The sequence below is a fragment of the Gekko japonicus genome, unplaced genomic scaffold (assembly GCF_001447785.1).
Source record: "Gekko japonicus isolate JY-2015 unplaced genomic scaffold, Gekko_japonicus_V1.1 scaffold84, whole genome shotgun sequence".
NCBI lineage: Eukaryota > Metazoa > Chordata > Lepidosauria > Squamata > Gekkonidae > Gekko > Gekko japonicus.
In genome coordinates this window covers 1,485,353-1,508,684 of record NW_015159712.1, presented here as the reverse complement: position 1 = coordinate 1,508,684, position 23,332 = coordinate 1,485,353, and the positions used below count along the sequence as shown (strand labels likewise).

General features: G+C 39.7%; 1 protein-coding gene across 1 annotated transcript in view; it reads right to left on the bottom strand.

Annotated features, from left to right (window-relative positions):
• PHF21A (PHD finger protein 21A) overlaps window positions 1–18,497 on the bottom strand; it is a 180,200-nt gene extending 161,703 nt beyond the window's left edge. The window contains exons 1-4 of the mRNA XM_015408418.1: window positions 18,456–18,497; window positions 16,852–17,009; window positions 2,394–2,426; window positions 646–711 (exon numbers count right to left, since the gene is read on the bottom strand). Of these exons, the coding sequence (XP_015263904.1) occupies window positions 646–711; window positions 2,394–2,426; window positions 16,852–16,905 (153 nt within the window). The 5' untranslated portion in view covers window positions 16,906–17,009; window positions 18,456–18,497. The remainder of the gene's footprint in view (window positions 1–645; window positions 712–2,393; window positions 2,427–16,851; window positions 17,010–18,455) is intronic.
• Window positions 18,498–23,332: the final 4,835 nt, after the last annotated feature.

Genomic DNA, 23,332 nt, shown 5'->3' with positions numbered 1-23,332 from the left:
ACTTTGTAGAAGTAGAAGGTGAAACATACTGGGCAGAACCATCTTTCCTCATGATGTAAAAAGTAATTATCTTCAATGTCTGAATGTCAAGAATCTTTAGTACTCATTGTCTGTAATAATATATTACTTGTTTCATCATTTATATAACATACGATCCCTTGCAGATTGCAACAAACATGCACCATACACACAAAATGTGAGCAAAGTTTAAAGGCTAGTAAATGATTAACTGTCAAAATAATCATATTTTAAATTTTCAAAAAAAACCAAGACAGATTTGCTGCTCAAGAATTAAAATGAGTAATTTCCCACAAACATATTCTAAGAATTTTGGATTTACATGAAACCCTTACGATATATTATATTCCATTCTTACTGCACAATTAATGTATTTTCACAAAGGACATATTTTCTAATGCCACAATTTTCATTGTCATACAGCACTAAATTGCACTTAATTCAGAATCAATACTTATTTTTGTTTGGCTAAATACAACAGATATGATCCAAAGTGTTTGGCTGACTACACTTATTTTCACACTTGAAGAAATTTCGCAGTACTTTTGGCAGCAGCGCGGTGGTGGGGTGGAGGGCAGAGAGACATATCTTTAGAAAATGGTGTTTAAAATATATCAGTTTCCCTACCTGTTTCTCACTCAAAGCTGTGATTTTGGCTTGAAGTTCATGAAGCTGCTTCTTTAAATCAGCATTCTGATTAGAAAGAAATATAAGTTTTGTTAACACAGACTATAATAAGACTTTAAACAAAGTATACTATAAATAACAAAACAGTCCTCCAATTGCACAGCCCATCAAACGGCTTAATCAGCTCAACAGCAAAATATATGTGCACTGTCCTACACTCAATTTAGTGGCTTTTTTCAGTGCTTAAAATATATTTTGGTGGTCGGTGGGGAAGACACACTATGGTCATTCACTAAAAAGACTGAACAAACATACATTCAAAATGCTTTATAATATGCTGAAAGCAAGTGCCTCCCTCCAACTAGATTGCCTGCCTCCAACTGCTGCTGCCTCTCCCACTAAATACTAGTAAGTCCACAACATCTCATGTCTTCCAGGCACCTCAGCATGTATGTTTCCCCACCTGAGGTCAATGTGGAGGGGAGAGGAAGAGTATGAACTTCAAATGTCTAGCACACACACATAGTTTTTAATACATAATTGTACATGTCTTGGAAAAGTGAATACATCAATTAATATACATTAACAATCATACAAAACATAAAACTGAACCACCCATCTCTTTTTCAGGATTTTGTTTATATTTCTGAAAGCTACCAATTGCTGCAATGCTCTGTACAACACGTTATACCTAGCAGTTACTGTGCTCTCTCAATTCTAGGACATGTCAACTGCTTGTAACATTTACTTAATATATTTACAATCACCACAATATAGTATGAATCTAACTTATTTTGACAATCCCAGTGTTATCTGTGCAGTAATTTATTCTTTTGACATTTAACAAAGGCCCAATCGATATACTATTAGCCATGTGTGGCCCCCATCTGCAGATAGCTGAATTCATGGATCAGGGTGACACGGAGGCTAAAGAAACTTTTCTGCAAACTTGAGGCAGTCCCCAGGTTTGTAGAAAGATCTGAAAATTAAAAAGAAAACACAGGGGGTTCTAAATCCCCCCAAAAGTAAAGTAGTATTCTCTGTGCAAGTGCAGAGAATGCATTTACCTTCAGCAGCACTGGCACCAGGGAGCCACACCGGGTCAAGCAGCAGCTGCACAGCCCAGGGCTCTGCACTGGACTTGACAGGAGATGTGCTGGGCATGCTACCACTGTCACGACGGGCATGCTGCTGCTGACACAGCCTGGGAGACATGACAGGCATGCCACTGCCACAGCCCAGGAGAGGCACCGGGCATGCTATCAATGGAAGGGACTCCTAGGAGTTGCACCAGGTCCCAGGAGTTGCACAGGCCCAGGAATCGTGCTGGGTGCAGGCCTGGCAAGAAAGTGGGGGGGGGGAATCCCCCCCCCGGCAAGTATCGCAGGCCTGCACTTGTTCTAATATATTATACTAGAACACACAACAAGTGGAGATATTATCTATCTAAATTTCCAGGACTGATTATTTAAACAGGATGTACCACTACTAGGCAGCCCTGTTTTTGGGATTATCTATGAAAAAGTTAAGGGATAATCTATTTAAATGCAATCAGGGATTATCAATAGTCATATGAATACAGGATGAATATTATGTCAGAAAGAACCAGCCAGCACACTTACAATGCTATTGCCATACACTGAATCTGCCACATTTTATACTTCACTTTAAAAAATACTCAAATGAAATGCAACACAGAATAATTCTTTTATTCCACGTTGAGTAGTAGTATGAACAAACCGGTTTACCTGTGGATCCTGTTTCATTTGGGCAACCAGTTTCTAGAGAGGAAAAGGAAGAGACAGACATTAATATTTTGAATAGTTTACTAAAGGTTAATTTGTAAAATGGCACTTAATTATTGTTGGATTTTAAATCAGAGTTTACTATGTTCAGAAATAACTTATAAATCCTATGCATTCATATATACGTTGCTTTTCGTAAACGTTGAGAGCCTATTACAATCTCCTTTACCTACATCAGGGGTCTCCAACCTTTTTAAGACTGTGGATACCTTTGGAATTTTGACAAAGGGTGGTGGGTACAACAACAAAATGGCTGCCACAAGAGGTGGAACCAACCACAAAATTTCAGGGAGCAACGTTATGCAAAACTCTCATAGTCATTCTTCAGTGTAAAAGCTCTGTTCAACAGGATGCCTTTTAACCACAAGCACCATGTTGGAAACCCCAACCTACATCCTTAAACACAATACTAATAGGAATGGGAATGAAAGTTGCTAAAACATTTATTTAAAAAGCTCTAGAGAAAGGAACCTAAGGTGGTTGCTCACTCAAATAGCTTAATATAACGGCTGTCATGACAAACGGCTGTCATCACAAAAAGTAACACAGGTAACTGCCTCAGACATAGAAGCTACTGTTTTGTATAATCAATACCTGCATATTTCAAAACTACAGAATTATCTACATATGGATAATTAAGTTAAGAAACTTTGTAAATCATCCACTGACGGAAGTGGCAAAGACACACTCATGATCCAAGGGGAAACAAATAAAGAACTATCCCCTGTATTCCCTTTACCATTCTATCCTGAAGAAACTATGCTGTCTTTCTTTGCAAAGACAAACAGAAAGGCCTCAGGAGCCGCCTGATGACCATCAGAAGCCCAAAACACAAGATGAAAAGCAAAGTCCAAAATGTGTTTCCTTTTCTCCTCACTTTAACATATTTTATGGAATAAATATAAGTTTATGTAAGGCAGGCAGAGTTCTGGGAAGTTGCTGAAGTCCTTGAATGCAAAACAGTGGCTTTCAAGTCACTGAATGAAGTTAGATGGCTATCTCAACACTTTGAGTTGCAGGCAGTGATCAGAAACATTGAGAGTTTTGTGTCCTATTGTAAAAGGCAGGTGGAAAAACACAAAGATCTAGTCTACAATTACTGCTTGAAGAAACTGATGAACCCACAGTTTTGTGTTGCATTACTTGTGGTTGATAAGGTTGTAGGTCAACGGATTGAATTTAGTAAGATGTTGCATAAAGTTACTCTTACCACTCGAGGATTTTCAGTTTGTGAGGGCCAGGATAAGTAAACTCTGTGCCTAGTACCTTGGTGACAATGTTCACTGGAGTCAAGAGCTTCGTAAACAAATGGGGAACAATAACAATGACACGGCAGCCATTGTGAGGTTCATGGAGCAGATTTCCTGACAATGAATTGAAGGAATTGCGAGTTTTTGAGATGGTGGCCTTTGCTTCTACTACCACATCTGATTTGGATTTGGGGCTGAAAGAAATGCTACTCTCTTTTCTAGATATTCTTTCTGAGAGTAATGAAGAAACTGTTAAGAAGGTAATAGACCAGTACCAGGAGCAGAGAAAGACAGATGTGGTTTGATGAAGTCCTTTGACAATGTGGTCCATTTTTGCTTTCCATGAGAAACACTTCTGTAACATTGCAGTTCTTCTGGATATCTGTGCCATGTTTCTTGCATCCAGTTCAGATTGCGAACATGGTTTCAGTCTCATGAACATGAACAAAACGAAGACTTGCAACTGGCTGGAAGTGTTCCATTTAAGAGATGTTAATGAGGATCAAGTCCTACCAATATTCACAGCTACAGATACATCTTGACAAAGTGTAGTTCCTATGGGCATCAGCAAAGGACCACCATCTGAAATTGGATAATTTGTATTAGTCTTGCCTACTGATGATATACTTTTATTTATTTATTTATTTATTTTGGGATTTATATCCCGCCCTATCCAATCTTCAGCTCAGGGCGGCTAACAGACTTGCCCTTGTATTGCTTCCAACGTTCTTCAGAAGCACACTGTCATTAGAAAAGTTTTCGTGGGCTCCAAGTGCCATCTTGTCTACATAACAAAAGAGTTTGTTCAGTTATGGCTCTGCATTTCACAGAGGGACAGTTCTGTTTTATTTGCCCATGTTGAATCATGCAAACTTTATCAAGATCCCAATAGGAGCCAAACAGCTGATTGGAAATCAGGAGACTGTTCCCCTGCAAAAGGAGTTTACACTAATCTCCTCAGTGGGGAAATCCAATGTCCAAGTTGTTTCTTCTCTATAAGTTCCTTGCATATCTAATAATAATATGTGGGGTCTACATGTGCATTTGCTTTCCACCTATCCAGTGTTTCCTCAGCAGTAGAAAGTCTGCTCTGGTGGTCTTTTGTGACAAGTCTTTTCCTGTGTTGCACCATCCATCTCTGAGGCCTCCTGTGGTAGCAGTTGCTTTTTATTTGTTCCTTTCTCCTGAAAAATATGCTATTATCAAGTATGGAACTGTTAAAATGGTGGATGGGTAGTCTGTTGGCTATATCCTTCTTCCTTTACAAGTCTGTCTTCAAGATAATTATATCAGCTCTGCAGAGAGTCTGTCCTGCCCTGTAGTGAAGGCTTTATTCAGAAATTACCTATCTTCCCGTAGGATTCCCTTAGAGAAATATTATTGTAAAACCTATCAAGTTTTTTTTTTTGGGGGGGGGGGGGCTTGTCAGAGGAATAGAGAGTTCTAAAAAGTATACTAATGTGTTCACCAACTGCTGTATGTTTTATTGTGGTTACTTTAATGATCCTGCAAACCCTATTAATCCCCCCCAACACTACTTTGAAGCTTCTCCATACCATCATGTTATATACTCAGCAGTCTGAGTTAAGCCAGACTATTCCACAATGGTTGTATCAACTGCTTTTCAGTCAGGGTTCATTGCAAATAATTTAGTTAGACTGCAATTCTGGTCTCTGGTCTCCTTTTCCTTTTTTAAAAACTGCTCTGGTATGCACACTTGGTCTGACCACTGATGCTGATCTTTCAATACAAGGTGCTTAATTCTCCATACATTGTGCTAGGAGATTGTAAGCTGCTCTGAGACTTCGAGTGAAGGGTGAGGTATAAATCCAACTCTTCTCTTCTTCTTCCAAAGAATGTCAAGCTACAGCGGTCAGGGAGACGGAATGCTGCCTCAGAGACTCTGATGCCTGAACTGACAGAATTGAGCGAACCAATGCTGGTCTCAAGTAATTCTTGGAACCACTGGATGACTTAGGTACCTCAGATGATGAGAGTGCCTTTTCCCAAAGGGCAGCCTTCAGTCTCGAAGCCCTGCGACTATGTACCCTAGGGGTGAACTGATTCCACATTTTACAGGCAGACACGTTGTAGCACTCTCCAAGGCACATCAGGCATAGCTCATGCTCATCCATATGAGTTATCTTTGTGTCACATTTCATTCATTTCTTTAGAAGTGCCTTCACAGACATGGCCACTCACTGCCCAAGTTAAAGAATACAGCAGGGGACTTAGAAGGGGAAAACCCAGAACAAGGATAATAACAGCCTCTGAGCACCCAGTAGACAAAAACTTGCAATTTCTCTCTCTCTTTTTTAACAGTTCATGAACTCACAGAAGAAGTGATCAAAGAAGGAAACACAAGCTCCAGTCAAGGAAAAAGACCAAAAATGACGCCTAAAGATGACTGATAAGTACAATGATGCTAGGAAGCTCCTATCTTCACAGCAATTCACAAAACCAAACAAGGACCTACGGTAAGTAGGAAAACCAACATACAAGAAGTACCGTGCACAGATGATTATAACATATCATAAATAATCGTAAATAAATAAGGAAGACATGAGCACATGTTATAAAGAGACTTTAAGGAGTCCTCCCTTTTGAAACTTTTATTTAACAGAGCAGGACTATTATTAAAGGTTGTACTATAGCTTTTGAGATTCTTGGAGATGATTTTTTATTAAGATGATTTATTATATATGTAGATATTATTATAAAAATATTTTTCAAAAAATATATAATTATTTATCATATGTTATAATCATCTGTGCACGGTACTTGTTGTATGTTGGTTTTCCTATCTTCATAGCAGCAAGAAAGGAATTGAGGGGAGGGGTGCCATTCCTCCAGAGCACATGACAGCTTGGGCAAGGGGGAGTTGCAATCACTCTCAAGGGGAAGGGGCACCCCTCAGATTCATTACAGCTACAAACTTCTATCCATGGCTGTCCTGAGCATGCATAGTCCCCAATGAGGGCCTGCACAGAAGACAGAAGATGAACTAGAATTTGCATGCTCTACAAAAACTAACATTAATTCTTTCAGAAATTGATCTTAAACCTCAAGTTATCTAAAAACTAGCAGCAAATTCCTTGGTTGTTCTCTGCCTGCTTCCACAGGCACTTTTTCCAAGTATAAAAGAATTGGTGCCATACTATCTGTACCTCTTAGTAACACATAGCTATGGTCATCTATACGAGAACTTCACTCCCATTATGAATATCCCCTTCAATTTCTTGGTCTCCAAGCATAAAGGAAGTTTGTTGTATAATTTTAGAAGACTTGCTTAGGAATTAAAATGTGCACTCTTGCCAAACTCAGGTGATGACTGATGGAATGAAGACTAACACTGTAGTATCTACATTATTTAATTACTTCATTTATACCCCAACTTTTTCCCCATTGGGGACCCAAAGCACCTTCATTTTATCATACAACAACTATGTGAGGTGGCAGAAAAAAGCAAGAGTCCAGTAGCACCTTAAAGACTAACTAAATAGGTGGCAAGGTTTGAGCTTTTGTGAGTCACTGCTCAGTTCTTCAGATACCTGTGTTACTGGACTCTTGCTCTTTTCTACTGCTACAGACAGACTAACACAGCTACCCATCTTGATATGTGAGGTAGGTTAGGCTGAGAGTATGTGACTGGCTCAAGGTCATCCAGTGAACTTCCACAGCTTCTGTGGCAGAGTAGGGTCTCTCAATTTGACACTAAAAAAACTACACCAGACTGGCTTGGACATTAATCTAGAGGTTTGACAATGCAACATGTTTGTCTGATATGGCAAGAAGTGTATGATTAACCAGGTATGTACTGGAATCGATTTCTATTTGCATTAGTGAATAATTTAGAACTACGCCTTATAAGAATTCTCTTATAACACTTTCGGGGGGGGGGATCCATTCCATACTATAGTATTTTATATACAAACAATATTTCTGGAAGAGAATAAATTCCTCACGGCTATTATTTTCCCCAACACCATGACATGCATACCCAAGTGTGTAAGAGTGTACTTATGTACGCACAACCTGTCTATAACAATTTCTAGTATCTGGACTAGGGATGGGCACGAGCCAAATTATGACCTGAAGTTCATCATGAATTGGTTTGCCCACTAACCAAACAGGTTTTTGCAGAGGTTCATTTGGTTTGTAAGAGGGTTCATGGGCCAGACATGCTGGCAGCCAAGGCAACAGTCGGGAACCCTTTAAAGCCACCCTGCTGAGGCAGTGCAACTCACCAGTGAGCTCAAAAGGCATTTAAATACCTTCTAAGTTCACTCGCTTGAGAGTCGTGCCACCACTGCAGCATGACACGTGAGCTCAGAAGGCCTTTAAATGCATTCTGAGCTCACTGGTGAGTTGCACCGCTGTGGCTTCTGTGGCGGGGGGAGCAAAAGGGATTGCTGAAATGGCTTGCATCTAATAGATGCAAACCATTTCAGTGATCCCTTTTGGTCCATTCCCGCCTCCCCACCGCAGAAGCTATGGCAGCACAACTCCCCAGTAAACTGAGAAGGCATTTAAATGCCTTCTGAGCTCATTTGTTCAAGGGTCGTGCTGAGGTGGCGGCACGATGTGGTGAGTCGCACTGGTGAGTTGCACAGCCACTGTGGTGCAGCTTCAACTGGGAAGGCATTTAAATGCCTTCCCAGTTGGAAGCAATTTCAGCAATCCCTTTCGCTCCCCCTGAAATAATTTCCAACTGGGAAAGCATTTAAATGCCTTCTCAGTTCACTTGTGGAGCAGCTTGCAAAAGCAATTTAAAGGGAACATTCCCTTTAAATGGCTTTTATGAACCTCATAAACCCAAACTGGTTCACAAACCAGAGGGGTTGTCCGGTTCATGGTCTGTGTGACTTCACGAACCAGGACAGACCTCCATTTTCTCGGTTCATGCCCATCCCTAATCTGGACTAACAGACTGGCTTCCACATGGCAATGATTTTCTGTAGAGCTCTCACCGAAGAAACAGCCACTGTAGAGCTCTCACTGAAGATTTTCTGTAGAGCTCTCACTGACAGCAACACCAAAGTGTCCATATAGTAGGGTAGAGCAGGAACTGGCCACATCAGGGTAGCACATGAACAGTGAAGCTAAAGGCCCTTACTACTACTATACTGATGTCACCAAGAGTGCAGCCTCCACATTTTCAGCAAATGCTGATAAGACATGGTCACCAAAAGAGAGATTGAAAATGCAAAGCACGGTTCATTCTCACCTGCTCAGTGAAACCCAAGCAAAGATGACAGGCATCAAGGGGATCTCATGCCTATCTGTGGACAGGATCTTTCTTGAGCAAATCTGAGGCCATTTTAAAATGTTGGACTGCAGCCTAGACACTGAAAAATCCTAGAGAAACCACTAGCTTACAAAAACTTAACTATATAACTATGAACATGAGAAGAGAAAAACACTAGCCACTCTGAGGTGAGCTCAGAAACATTCCAACTCACTGGATGAAAAGGAACAAAGGGAAAGGTACAACTCTTGCCCTCAGAGTATACACAGTCCAGGTCTGTGTTTCTGAGAAGATCTGATGTCTAAGCACTTGCTTTGAAAGTTTCCAAATCATTGCTCTGCACAGGCAGGGACTGCTGTTCTTGCTCTTTGTGATGCACAATGAACATGAAGCAGTAAAATCCTGCTCCACTTTAGACATTAAGAGCAAAACTTCCATGTGGAAGCAGCCACGCGTTAAAACCCTTGAACTCAAAATGAGAGATTTGCTCTTCAGAGCAAAAGAGGGTTTGCTGTGTATTCCACACATATTTTACATTGAAATTCTTCCTTCTGAGCCAAAAATGTCTAACAAAAGTTCCTTTTGATGTAATTGGCAAAATTACAAACTTGCTTTCATAGGTTATCAGCATTTAGAACACACTTTCTATTACTAAGTTTAACAAGATCTAGCAGTGTAAGTCTGCAAAACAGAAATGCTTGGAGATTGTTACATGGAACGTGGCTGGCTGGAACCAGTGCATAAATCAGCACTATTCCTTATTTCATCAGAAATATGATATACTCCTGGTTCAGGAAACATGGATTGCCCAAGATCTTGTAATGGATAGATATAAATCATATACCACTGGAACCACAAATGGTGGGGGTCCTGGGAGGCTAATGGGAGGTTTGGGCATTCTTGTGTCTACCTCCCTTACAGTGAAGACTACAGTCCTGCACCCATTAAAGAACTTAGCAATGGCTGTCCTCATTCAACTAGGCACAGATCAGATATTAGTGGTCAATGTCTATCTCCCTCCCCATCGGAAAAATGTGACCACATCAGTAATTTGGGCCGATCTGGAGCAATACTTACAAGATCTTAAGAACATAAGAGACGCCAATGTTAGATCAGGCCAAAGGCCCATCCAGTCCAACACTCTGTCACACAGTGGCCAAAAATACCAGGTGCCATCAGGAGGTCCACCAGTGGGGCCTCTTCTTATGAGCAACTCTTCTTATGAGCAACTTATGAGCAACTCAGCAGATACAGTTATAATTGGAGGAGATAATAATGTAAGAATTGGTCCCAATGACCAGTTCCTATATGACAACTACAAAAACACTAGAATACTAACAGAAGATGATCCAAGCCATACCCACGATCAGCACTGCTCTAAAGATGCCAAAGCAAACTTTGCTGGCTTATGTCTTGTTGGGATGGCTGGAAGGGCAAACCTTCATATTTTGAATGGAACTACAGAGGGGGATTTTCCAGGTGGCTTCACATTTATGATGGGAAACAGGTGCAGTACCATTGATTATTTTCTTGTTAGTAGAAACATACTTTCATTTGTGAAAAGCCTTCAGGTCCTACCTGCCCTAGAGAGGGATCACCTACCCTTCCTCCTATGTCTTAACCCCTTATCACCCAAGAGTTACCTTAAAACTCAAAATAGGACCCAGATTATACCAACAGAACAAATAGGCTGTCGGGTCAAGTGGACACCCCAACTAGAGCAAAAACTGAAATATTTAGTCGAGGAAGAATGTATGGCAAATAGAGCAGCCATCATTGACTGTCCAGAGGGAAAGGATACCTTAATTCCCTATGACAATATCGTTCAAAGAATAAAGTCTCTATTATTACAAAACATGGAATCACAAATTAAGAAATCTAGATGTTCCTCTAGGAAATGGTTTGATAAGGACAGGAGATGCCAAAAGATTCTGTATCTCCGCATTCCATGCCTACAAATCCACATCTGATTCCGAAAGCCCAGCTCTTTATCAAACTGATTTGAATGCAAAGAAATCCTACAAACTAACTGTGGCAAAAAAGAGAAAAGCAGATAAAATGGAAACATTGGGAAAACTGATCCAGGCAGCTAAAGAGAAAAACTCCAAATTCTTCTGGAAATTGGCATCCAAGCATTCTTTCAAGGACTCCTCTCCTTTAGACTCAGTAATCACGGCCGATGTTCGGGAATCTTACTTCTGAAAGATCTTTGCAGAGAGTTCATGTGATCTACACCTACAAACAACATCAGACTTACCAGACTGGCCACCAGTTTCAACAAAAGAAGTCACAGCACTTATAAAACAATTAAAGAAAGGAAAAGTCCCTGGTATAGACAAAGTACCCTCTGACTTCCTCATGAATAACATTGAGTGGTGGGCACCACCTTTAGCCTCACTTTTCTCTTTTATTGACTCAACGGGATGTATTCCAGAGGACTGGAGGCAGGCAATCATCATACTATTCTACAAGAAAGGGAGGAGAGATGACCTAGCCAACTATAGACCTATAAGTCTACTCAGCATTATAGGCAAACTATATGCTGGACTGAACAAGAAGATATTCTTGTTTTGAAACAGGTGGGCTTCAGGGAGGGAGGATCTATGCTGGGTCATTGTATAACTATGCAACATCTAATAGAGAAATTCACATCTAGTAGGTCGACCTCGTTATATGCTGCTTTCCTTGACTTGAGATCAGCTTTTGACACTATATCTAGGGGTTTGTTGTGGGAAAAATTGGAAGGTATGAACACAGATCTTAGACTTTTATATTTAATATACACCCTGTATACAAATACATCCCTTAGAGTTAGATGTGATAGGGCTGGGCACCTTTCCAACCTGGTAACTACAGCTAAAGGAGTAAAACGGGTGTGTCTTGCAACCAGTGTTGTTCGATCTATACATTAATAATCTGGTCAGTAGAATAAGCTCTGTTGACACCCACCCCCCTGCTTTAGCTAATAGGAAAATCCCAGCTTTGCTATTTGCTGATGATATGGTTTTATTGTCCAGAACCCCAGTGGGCTTGAAAAGAGCCCTTAAGGCGCTCAGTTGTTATTGCAAAGAGACCTTATTAGAGATTAACTATCAAAAAACTAACATCGTTCCATTTGGCAAAGGTCAGAAAAGAAGGTCTTGGAACATCAATGGCCATAAACTGGAACAAGTATCTTATTTTAAATACTTAGGGGTGATGATTCACTCCTCAGAGATTAGAACTACTCACCATGACTATGCTGCAGCAACTGGTCAAAAATCTGCACAGGCCATTCTTAAATTTGCATGTTCCAAGTGAGGCATGTATGTACCAGCAGCCCTCCGGTTATTTCAGGCAAAAACACTGCCCCAATTCATGTATGGGACAACACTTGGACCCCCCCCCTTCCCACTTTGCCCCTTTAGAAAAAATTCAATCAAGACTTCTGAGAGCTTTATTTAAGGTACCAAGATGTGTGTCCAAGGCCAGCTTACGTCTTGAGTCAGGTTTGATTAATGTAGAAGCCAGGGTAAGCCTTGCCTCCATCAACTATTGGTTAAAATTATCACATAACCCACAGGGTTTAATAGCATTAGTCCTGCAAGACCATTTTCAATCCTCTTGGGAGAAGGCCATTCATCTTAAACTGCAGAATTTGGGCTCCTCCTCTAAATTTGTTCTGCAATTGGGTTTTGATTAAGCAAAATCAATGATCAAGCAAAGGTTGTTCGATGTAGAGCGACACCTTATCTCTCTGTCCTGGAGGTACCCAGTCAACAGAGAGCTTTTACTTTGGTGAGATGGAGAGTCCTTCCCTCTGCAGTTCTAGAGGGGAGATACAAAAAGACTCCCATGAAGGAGAGGATTTGTCTGTGTGGTACTAAACAGGTGGAATCAGTTGAGCATGTAATGTTCCACTGTCGCTTCTATGAGGAAGCTCGTTCTAATATAATCTCCCCTCTACTTAATAATTTTTCAGGATGTTCCGATGTTTATATTTTAAAGAAACTTTTAATGGGTGTTAATCAACAGGTTATCATTAGATGTGCCAAAACATTTTTCAGTAGCCTGTAGAATTCGTAGAGAAATTTTATGTACAGATTTTAACTAATTGTTGCCAATAGATCAGACCAATTTTACTTTCTAATGTATTTACTGTAAAGGTTTTATTTTTTACTTGTACTGGTCGTTGGCCGAATAAAGAAATTGATCAACTGATCTTCTTTTAGAACTCTAAGATAATCAGCTTTCCTTTTTCTTGTTAGAAAATAATTGGCAGAGATGCTCAGGGATCAAAATGAGAAACTAACAGATTCACATGCATTTGAACTCTTAATTTCTATCATTCTATACATAAAGTTTTAGATCCACACATATACCTAACTTGAATGACTGGAACAACTTCCAGTTGCATGAAGGGGTGGTCAATATTTCGCCCCTTCCCTATCTGCAGCCCTTCACACACCCCTGGAAGTCACACCTTTCAAGACCTTTCTAGAATGATATAACACAGGAGACTGCCGCAGAGAAAAGGGAATCACTGATACCTACGTCCAACACCTCTGTATGAGTAGAACTTCCATTTGCACAAGATGAGGTTTACAACACACCATCACATCAATCCAGCAAGAATCATCCACATGTGAATTTGCTGTTGCCATAAAATAAGCATATTCAGGTCTGAATCTATAGTTCTAGTCACTGAACTAGGGCTGCAAGGAGGAGTATGCAGTAAAGGAATCTTATTAACTATCTGAGGATGGATAGATAGGTGGTTTGATGCACGTGCACTGCTTCAGTCATACATATCTCTGGATTATGACCATTTTGTGCAAAAATACAACATAGGTAAGGCCAGAATATTTCATACCACAGATAAATTTGTATGCTTATAGACACTGCAAATTACAGATATGGCTGGGTTCCATTGATCTAACTGAAACTTAGTGACACAAAGAAAGTTCGCATAAGATTGTGAAAGATCCATTAAACGTGGGATAGTTATCCCAAAGAAGACTTACCACATAACACAGAGCCCCATCACTGTTAGCATATTGGTAAGTTGATGGTGATAACCAAAACCAAATTTGAGAAGAATGTCATGGAGTGTATTTCATGGTTTGATAACTGGGAGTTGTGTGTCTGTATATGTTCATGTCCTGAATTAGACAATCAGCTTACTAAGCAATGATTTATCATGAAGAACTATTCTCCATATTTAGTTTTGACTTGCCCTTTACTTTTCACTTTTGTTAAGAATTCCATGCAACAGTTCTTCTCAATCTGCATGTGAATCATCAATCATCATTGAGCTGGTTGCTCATCACCTGCTTTTAGGTTACCAAACTTTGTTAAATTTATACAATATATAGTCTCCAAGAACTTGAATTTGAAGTCATCAATATTATCATCATCAAATATAGTTTATAAAAGTGCCTAAAATGTCAACCACACTCACATGAAAGAGCTTGCCTAATACATCACCAGTTTCATCAGGATGAAGAGAACATAAGAACAGTCCTACGTATGAGACCAACTATATATCTAGTCCAGCATCGTGTTTCACACAGCAGCCAACCAGTACCCCTGGAGGGCCAACAAGCAATGCATAGAGACAAAAGGCCTTCCCCTGAAACTACCTTCTAGAACTGGTATTCAGAAAGTTGCTGTTGATGGAGGTTCCATGAGTAAATCTATCCCTCCATGAATCTGTCTCCCTCATAAAGTCATCTGTGCTCATGGCCACTGATGTGTCTACTAGCAGTTTCCCCATGAGTACTAAATATTAAACTTTTTACTTTATCTCTGTATTAAAGAGATCTCACAGTAAATTATTTAGAGCTCCACTGAAATTTGACCTACTCAGAAGATGTGGTCAGGACTGGAATATTAGTTTAAATATTTGACTGCAAGGATTGGGTGAATTTTTTTTCATATTTGCAAGATCAATTTTAAAAGAAAGAATTTTATGTGATAAGTAAATCATGCCTGCCACCTATTGTCTGGAGTTAGTCATACTGAATATATTCTAGGAAAATCATTTTAATTACATTCAATACACAAATCAACTGATTCATACTCTATTTCCAGCATGGTCACCAGTGCCAAACCAGCTATTCATACTCCAAGACAGAAAATTCAGAAAATAGGCAACCATTGGATTAAATAGCATTAAGAATGGCTCTGTAGTAAGAACTGTCCTAAAATCTGATTCCCCCCCCACACACTTTTAAGGAGAAAAACTTATTAAAGTGGCAGGACCAGACCCCATGATTTTTGAAATCAAAAGAAAGGCTTCAGGTTTTTTTAACCTTCACAGCTTCAGTCACTGTACACCACCTGCATATCTACCCTTTTAAAGGTTAGAGTGCAAGCCTCCTATGTTTACTGTTGTAGTGGATTTTGTGGCCTACTTATTTTCATTCCTGATGTTATCATGTGTACAAGCTGAACAATAAGGTCAAGATGGGTAGCAGTGTTAGTCTGCCAGTAGCAGCAGAAAAGAGTCCAGTAGCACCTTCAGGGTTGCCACTAAAATTTTATTTTTCATTTCTCTGACTTTTCCTGACCAACATTTGTCAATTTCCCTGACCACCATTCAAATATAACCACAAGTTAAAAAATGAATAGGTCAATACTCCCTCTAAGCTGTGGAGTCTTGTGAGCAAAAATTCTACTTTGTGAGCTACTGGCATGAAAGTTGTGAGTGAGCGATTTGGCTACTGCATAAATTAGTTTGCTCCGGAGCCATCCTTCCTGAGCTAAGACAAAAAAGTGTGAGCCGGAGGCTAAAAAACTGTGAGCTAGCTCACACTAACTCAGCTTAGAGGGAACACTGGTCGTATTGCATTAATGCAAGGTAAGGTTCCACTCTACAACTGCACAAGTCTCAACTGCAAAGATATTTGTCAAAGAGATTTAATATCGGCTTCTTTCAACATTAACTGCAGCAACATCTGTTTTGCAATTGCACCAAAAATTACACCAAGATACAAATTTTAATTCAAGTAAACTCTGAATGCTAACAAATGACATAATATTTTTGTTATTGTTCTAAAGGTACACTAAAAATTATATAAACGTTCTATCTAAAATGGTTGGGAAAGGGCATCATTAAGTTCTATTTGTATTCTGCTACTTCTCTATTCCAGTTGCCACAAGAACAGATCATGCTCTTGCAGCAGTAGGTCAAAAATCCACTGCCTGAATATATTTTAATCACAATTTCCCTGACTTTCCCTGACTTCAGACCAATGCTCCCTCTAAGCTGTAGAGTCTTATGAGCAAAACTTCTCCTTTGCGAGCTACTGGCATTAAAGTTGTGAGCCAGCGATTTGGCTACTGCATAAATAAGTTTGCTCTAGAGCCATCCTTCCTGAGCCAAGGCAAAAATGTGTGAGCCAGAGGCTAAAAAACTGTGAGCTAGCTCACACGAACTCAGCTTAGAGGGAACACTGCTTTGGACCAATTTCCCTGACTTTCCCTGACCAATTTTCATTTCCCTGACTTTCCCAAAAGTGGCAACCCTGACCTCAAAGACTTACACAATTTGTGATATGGTATGAGCTGTTGTGAGTCACTAGTCTTTTCTACTATACAATAGGGGTTAGCAATGACAAAGTCAAATACATAACAGCTATAATTGACAAACAGAAGATGGGAGGGCATATGACTTGTTGATCCAAAGGTATGTTTGCTGGGGGTAATTTCCACCTCTCACTGCAGACACTCCTTTGCCCCTTATACTCACCTTGAGTCTCCACACACTCATGGGAACAATTTTAGGGGGCTCAGTAGGCTGCAGCAGGATGGTGAAGCCAGAAACTCCCATTTCATGTCTGCTCCATGAGATCTCATTGAAGACAAACTACTTTCACTACACTCCCCAAGTAAGGTACACACAGCTGAGAATACCACTTACCTGGTGAACTTGAATTTCCACTTTTAGAGCCTCCTGCAGAGTCTGCAACTCCATTCTCTAAGTTCTCCACTTTCTTGAGCTGTCAAGGTTATTAAATCCCCACCACCTTTAGATGCTTACTTCAGAGGAACAGAAAAGGTGTCTTCTTTATACTATTGCTGAAGAACAATATATTTTATGGTTATCATGAGAGAAAGGAAAACGTGAAAACCCAATTTTAAACAACTTGTCATTTATAATACAATATTCATAGTTTCATAAGCACATGATATTTGCCTTTTACAGTGATGCTTTTTAGTAGTTGTAGTTTAGTAGAATGTCATGTTCCCTTGGGAGGTGGTTCCCACTGAGTTAAACTGAACTTGCTTCTTAGTAAGTATGCATACTAGAGACCACAAAGTAACAACATAAAGCATATATGCACCAAGTAAGGATTACACAAAGTAGTTTAACATCATTTTAAACTTATTTCTATACTGCTTTTCCTTACTGCTCAAACTAGTTTCCACTAATACAAATAAAGGTGACCAGAAACACATTAAAACATTAACACAATTAAAACACCATTAGAACCAGTCAGATCTACCCTGTCTAAATAATACAGCTATCTAAACCAAATGAAAAAAGGCAGCCCTTACTTCAACTGGCTGCCCAGTCCATAAGAATGGGTAGGCCACAGAAAAAAAATCTTGCCTTTACAGTCACAGATCTCAACTTCTTTAAGGGGGGAAAGAGAGCATCCTTTGTTTTGAGGATCTTAAGAATCATCTGGGCTCATATGGGGGGAAGCAAAACTCATTACTATTTTCTGAAAACAGAATTACTTTTAACGAGAGGCTGACAAGATCATTTCTTCTGTTAAACTGAACTGGAAAACATGCTAAAATAAACATGGGCTTCCACATAGGGTTTCTGCAGAGAGAATGTGGGGCCACTTTAATTGATTTCCCCCCCCTGTTCCTGTAGACCTCTGAGCCCCCCTGCTGTTCCTAGGGGTTCCCCTGCCCCTCTAAAACAGTATTTCAGGGGGCATTTTGGGTTGCAGTGAGAAGGGCAGGTTAAAAAGGTGCACTCTAATGTCAGAAATCCTTCCATCAGTGGTAGCTTCTGGCAGGATTAAAGCCAAATTTTTAAAAGAGTTTTAACAGCCAACTAAATCAATTGTATGAATAAAAGCCTAATATTAAAAAGGTACTAATAAATACTGAACCTCTCTAATTTTATTAACTTTTCCAGATGAATCTGTCAAACATGTATTAAAGTTTTAAGTCTCACTGCCAATATTCCCTCTAAGCTGTGGAGTCTTGTGAGCAAAAATTCTACTTTGTGAGCTACTGGCATTAAAGTTGTAAGCAAGTGATTTGGCTACTGCATAAATCAGTTTGCTCTGGAGCCATCCTTCCTGAGCCAAGGCAAAAATATGTGAGCCAGAGGTTAAAAAACTGTGAGCTAGCTCACAGTAACTCAGCTTAGAGGGAACACTGCTCACTGCTATTTATTTCATCCAGAAATCCTAATTTCACACAACAAATCTCCTTGACAAAATATACTTTCTGATTAATGCACTTCTCTAGAATTCACTTTGGCAATTAAAAAAAACTTACCAGTTTCAGAAAAAAGTATTGTCTTCAGCTCTATATCCACCCTACAAAGAAGAAATACAGAAGAATCAACAGAGAGTACACTTAATAATACGGGTTAAAAAATAAAAAGGCATTTATAAGACAGACTGTCAAACAATATTTTTTAAAATATACAACAATAGAAACAAGGTGAGAGAAGCAAGTAAATAAAGAAGGGAACACTATTACAGTTTGTGCTAAACTAGAATGGAGTCCAAAATTGCTTTGCCAAACAGTAAAAACAAACCCATGAGACAAGTTAGGCAGAGAGAGTCATTCACTGAGCAGGGTTTCAAACCCAGTTCTCTATGGTCAAAGCCATCATTCTTCCTACTACTCCACTAGGTCCAACTAAACTTTGCTTTTCTAACTTATTCAAACGACACATAATCTGCTTTGTATATATTATTCTGATTAAAGGTATATAGGTGTGGAATGCAAATGGAACTTGCATCTTGGTGTAGCAATGAGCTGTAAGCTAATATATGAACCAATTAAATATACCCTATTACATAGCGGAGGCCAACACTCTAAGTACTTAGCCTTAGGTGCTGGCTGCAGCAATGGGTGGGTTCAGCAAACTATGATCTGGCACTACTTGAATGAGCTCTAGAGATTTCCAAATCAAGTACAAACCAAAGATTTCCATGTGCACAACAGTTTTTGTGCAAGCAGAAGCTTAAGATTGCTTTTCAATTTCTTCACTAAGTGAAAGCAACTGTATCTCCACTACCTTTTCTACATGTGGAAGATACTTGTAGGTATTTCTTCTGAGACCATTCCAAAACCAAATCCAATGAAATGATGTGAATTGTTATGCAATCTATTGGTTCACATGCACATTGCTGTAGTAGTTCATGTGTTGCTGCTACCACTGCACTACCATGGACACAGGCAGAACTGGATTAAGTGATTTCCCACCCACTCACATGTTGCTGGGTCCAACCCACACATTAAAATCAGCTTATCATTCTCCCCCTTCCCTCACAATCAAGGACAGCAAACCAGCTGCAGACTGTGGTTGACAATCCTGGTTGGGACGGGAAAAGCAAGGCATACTTAGTCAATTTGGAAGTATTTAAAAAAGCTATCAACTGACTGAGCATGTGAGGGTAGGAGGAGCACAAGAGCACAGAATCCATTCACACCCTGCTAAAACATTATTTGGTGTTATGTCTGAATTCTCCCTGAGTAGCAATTAGCAATAGTGGCAATTTTCAAGTCTCCTACATTTAAAGTTCATGAGTAGCCTGCAAAAACATTAAGATGCTGGGCAATTATTACATGAACAATTATTCTAAGAATTCATGCCGTTTACGTTTACTCTCCAGGAAGAAAATAAGTTGCTGAAGCTTTGTTTTCCCCATAACTTAACCCTAAGGAAAGCTAATAGAAACTCAAAGAAACAAGCCTTTTTATTTCACTTACATGCTATCACAGGCAGGCAAAACGTTTCCAATATACTCCTGCTATTATTCCTCTCTACAAGATATGGAAGTTTGCAATTAAGTGAGGTGGGGGGGGGAGCTACCTCACCAAAAGCCAGGGGGTTTCATGGATGAACAAGGGCCTGATGGTGGTTACCTTTCATCCAAAACCACTGCCAGCCTTTATAAGTTCATACACATTTAGCGGAAGTTATTTAGAAATTCCATGTAAAATACACATTATTCCAGGAAGAAAATATTGATGAGAGTACTGAGGGACCATAGTATAGATGTTGGTTCTGAAACTTTTTTTTTTAAGGCAGCAGCTAACATGGTTAATGTTGAAGTCTCTTTTATTTTTGTACTCTGGAAACTTTAAGAAGCATATACATACAGCCTTTCATTCAAATGCCAGAAGACCAACCTAACAATAAGTTCTCTTACCCACTCCACTGTCACATGTGGAATGGGCAAGATTACGGCTAGGCTCTCAGACACAGTCTGGGCTCAAGCACTTGTCAAAACGTTAGAGTGGGGAGTCATGTCAACTCAAGAATAGACATGAATGCTGAAATGAGGTGGTTTATGAAAAGACATGGTCATATTTCATGCATCATACCATGTAAGCAAACGATCTGTCCCTGAACCTTCCAGAAAAAAAATTATGAACTAGAATATTTCATACCTTGGGGCAAGCCCTTCCTGTGTATCATAAGCAAACACTACAGGTATTACAAAAGCCTAACTCCAATTTTGGCACTTATATAATAATAATGTTTTAATTTACATTTGACTACCTAGTTATTAATCTTTAAACATTTTATTCTTTATAGTCAAAGGTCACCACAATCTGTAATGTATAATAAAATATGCAAGGAACTTCAACTCATCCAGGAGTGAAGGTTGTAACTAAAATCTGCCACAGCAATCACATCACATCACTGCTATGTCAACTGCACTGATTGCCAATTTGTTTCCGGGCCCAATTTAAAGCACTATATTAACTTTCCAGTTTACTTGATGAACTGCCTCTGCCTATACAAACCTGCCTATGACCTAAGACTGATAGCTGGTGCCGTACTCTGTGTGCCTGCATGGAGACAAAGAGTTAAGACTCTCAGAGTTACACTTAGCAGCAGAATCCCTGTCACAGAATGCTTGCCAGCACCTTTGCCACTTAGTCTTATTTATTTATTTATTATTTTGATTTGCTCAGGGTACCTTACAACAATAAATTCAATACAATCTTAAAATAATTCAATCAGATAATAAATAACAGTATTATATCAATACAATAAAACCAATTTAAAACATTTAAAGTGGGGAGTGCACTATATTCAATTTCAGTTCTTAACAGCCGGGAAATGAGAGGGCCAGCACCAAGCATCTTTCAGAAGATAGTTAAAACTGTCTTATTTAAGAGGGCCTTTGTGTTACTCCATGAATTGTTAATACTTTAATCTGTTTGACTAGCTTTCTGCTGAGGTTGGTTTTATGAGTGGTAGCTGCTTTTATTGATGGTTTCATTATATTTAAGATAGTAACATAAGGACAACTCTCCTGAACTACAACAGTGGTAATCTAGTCCAACACAGTGTCTCATATAGTGGCCAACCAGTTGTCCTTGAGGCCCAACAAAAAGGAGGAAGGCAAAGGTATTCTCCTGATGTTGTCTCCTAACACAGGCATTCAGAGAATTACTGCCTCTTGCTGTACAGGTTCCTTTTAGTCATTAGTAGTAGTAGCATTGATTTGCCATGAATCGGTCGAATTACTCTTTAAAGCTCTATCTGTGGACATAAGTTCACTGCCCATGAACATAGTGATGGTTATGTGTTAAGTAGTATTTCATTTTGACTGAAACTATTGCCCATCAACTTTATTGGATGCCTCTGAGTTCTAGTACTATGGGGGGCGAGAGAAAAAGCTTTCTCTATCCCCTTTCTCCACAGTATGCATAATTTTATAACGCTGTATCATCTGTGTACCCTCCCAGTCATCTTGTTTTCTAGAAACAGAATGCCACTGACTCTTTAGCCTTTCCTCAGAGGGAAGATGCTCCACCCCCTTTAGTCATCATGGTTGTGTTGCTGCGCAATATCTTTTTTGAGATATGGTGACCTAAACTCGACCAGTATTCCAACACTACAGGTGCATTATATTCTTGGCAGATTTTCAATCCTCTTCCTAATAATCTTTATCACGGACTTTGCTTTTTTCACCACAGCTACACATTGAGTTGACATTTCAATCAAACTATTCACTGCAGCCCCAAGATCTCTTTCAGTCTTGGTTTCAGGCACTTCAGATCCCATGAAATTAGGATTTATTTATTTTTTGCTCCAGTGTGTATCGCCTTATACTTCCCTACAGTGAACTTCATTTTTAACACTGAACTTCACCGTTCCCCACTCACCCAATTTGGAGAGATTCTCACAATCTATCTTGGATTTCACTAGGGGTGTCTGCTCAGTATAAACCGAGCCAAAAAACCCACCCTGATAAATACCTTATTGGGTATTTTCTCAGCCCGTTACTGATTCAGCTATCCAAAAATGGCCACCCTGAAAAATCCCGAAAATATTTGGGATTTTATTTGGGGGGGGGGATATCTGGGGTTTAAAAGGATTGCCTTCCCTTTAAATACCAGCTATCTGGTACTTTTTGCAAGTCACGCCATGAGTGAACTCCCAAGAGGCGAGTTTTCCATTATACCCTATGGGGGCCATTATAGTCTATGGCCCCCATAGGCTACAATGGAGAATAGAGTCAAGGTATCTGGGGCTGGGGGGGGCTGTTTTTTGAGACAGAGTCACCAAATTTGCAGTGTAGCTGCTGGTGCCTCTCCTCAAAAACCACCCAAGTTTCAAAAAGATTGAACCAGACCTTCCCTGCTCCACACAGGCAAACCCTCTCTACTAATGGGATCTTCCCATAACTTCCCTCCACTACCGCAGAGGGGAGTATATTCCATCTAACCATAGAGTAAGCCCTGCAGGGGGACAGGACCTCTAACAGCAATAAGTAGGCTGCCGAAATTACAACGTATCTAGTGTTCTTTGACGCCAGGAAATTTGAAATTCTGCTGATGTCTCCCTGCCTTTCAGTATCCAATATCCTTTGCTTGACCAGGGCCTTTGCTTGATCTAAGGGCATTTTTAAGAGAAACTCTGGGGAGAGGCCTAGCATATTCAGTTTGTGACAGACTGCCTTTAACCAAGTGGATTGAAAGCCATCCCAGAGAATTAATGATGTAAGGTCTTGGGAGGAATGGTTTAGTTTAAGCCATAGATTAATAGATGCGAGGCTTACCCTAGCCACTAATCTAATCATACCAGAATCTAGGCGCAGGCTTGCATTCAATACTCATCTGGGGAATTGAAATACTGCTCTTAAAATTTTCGATTCTTTCTAATAGGGCAAAACATGAAG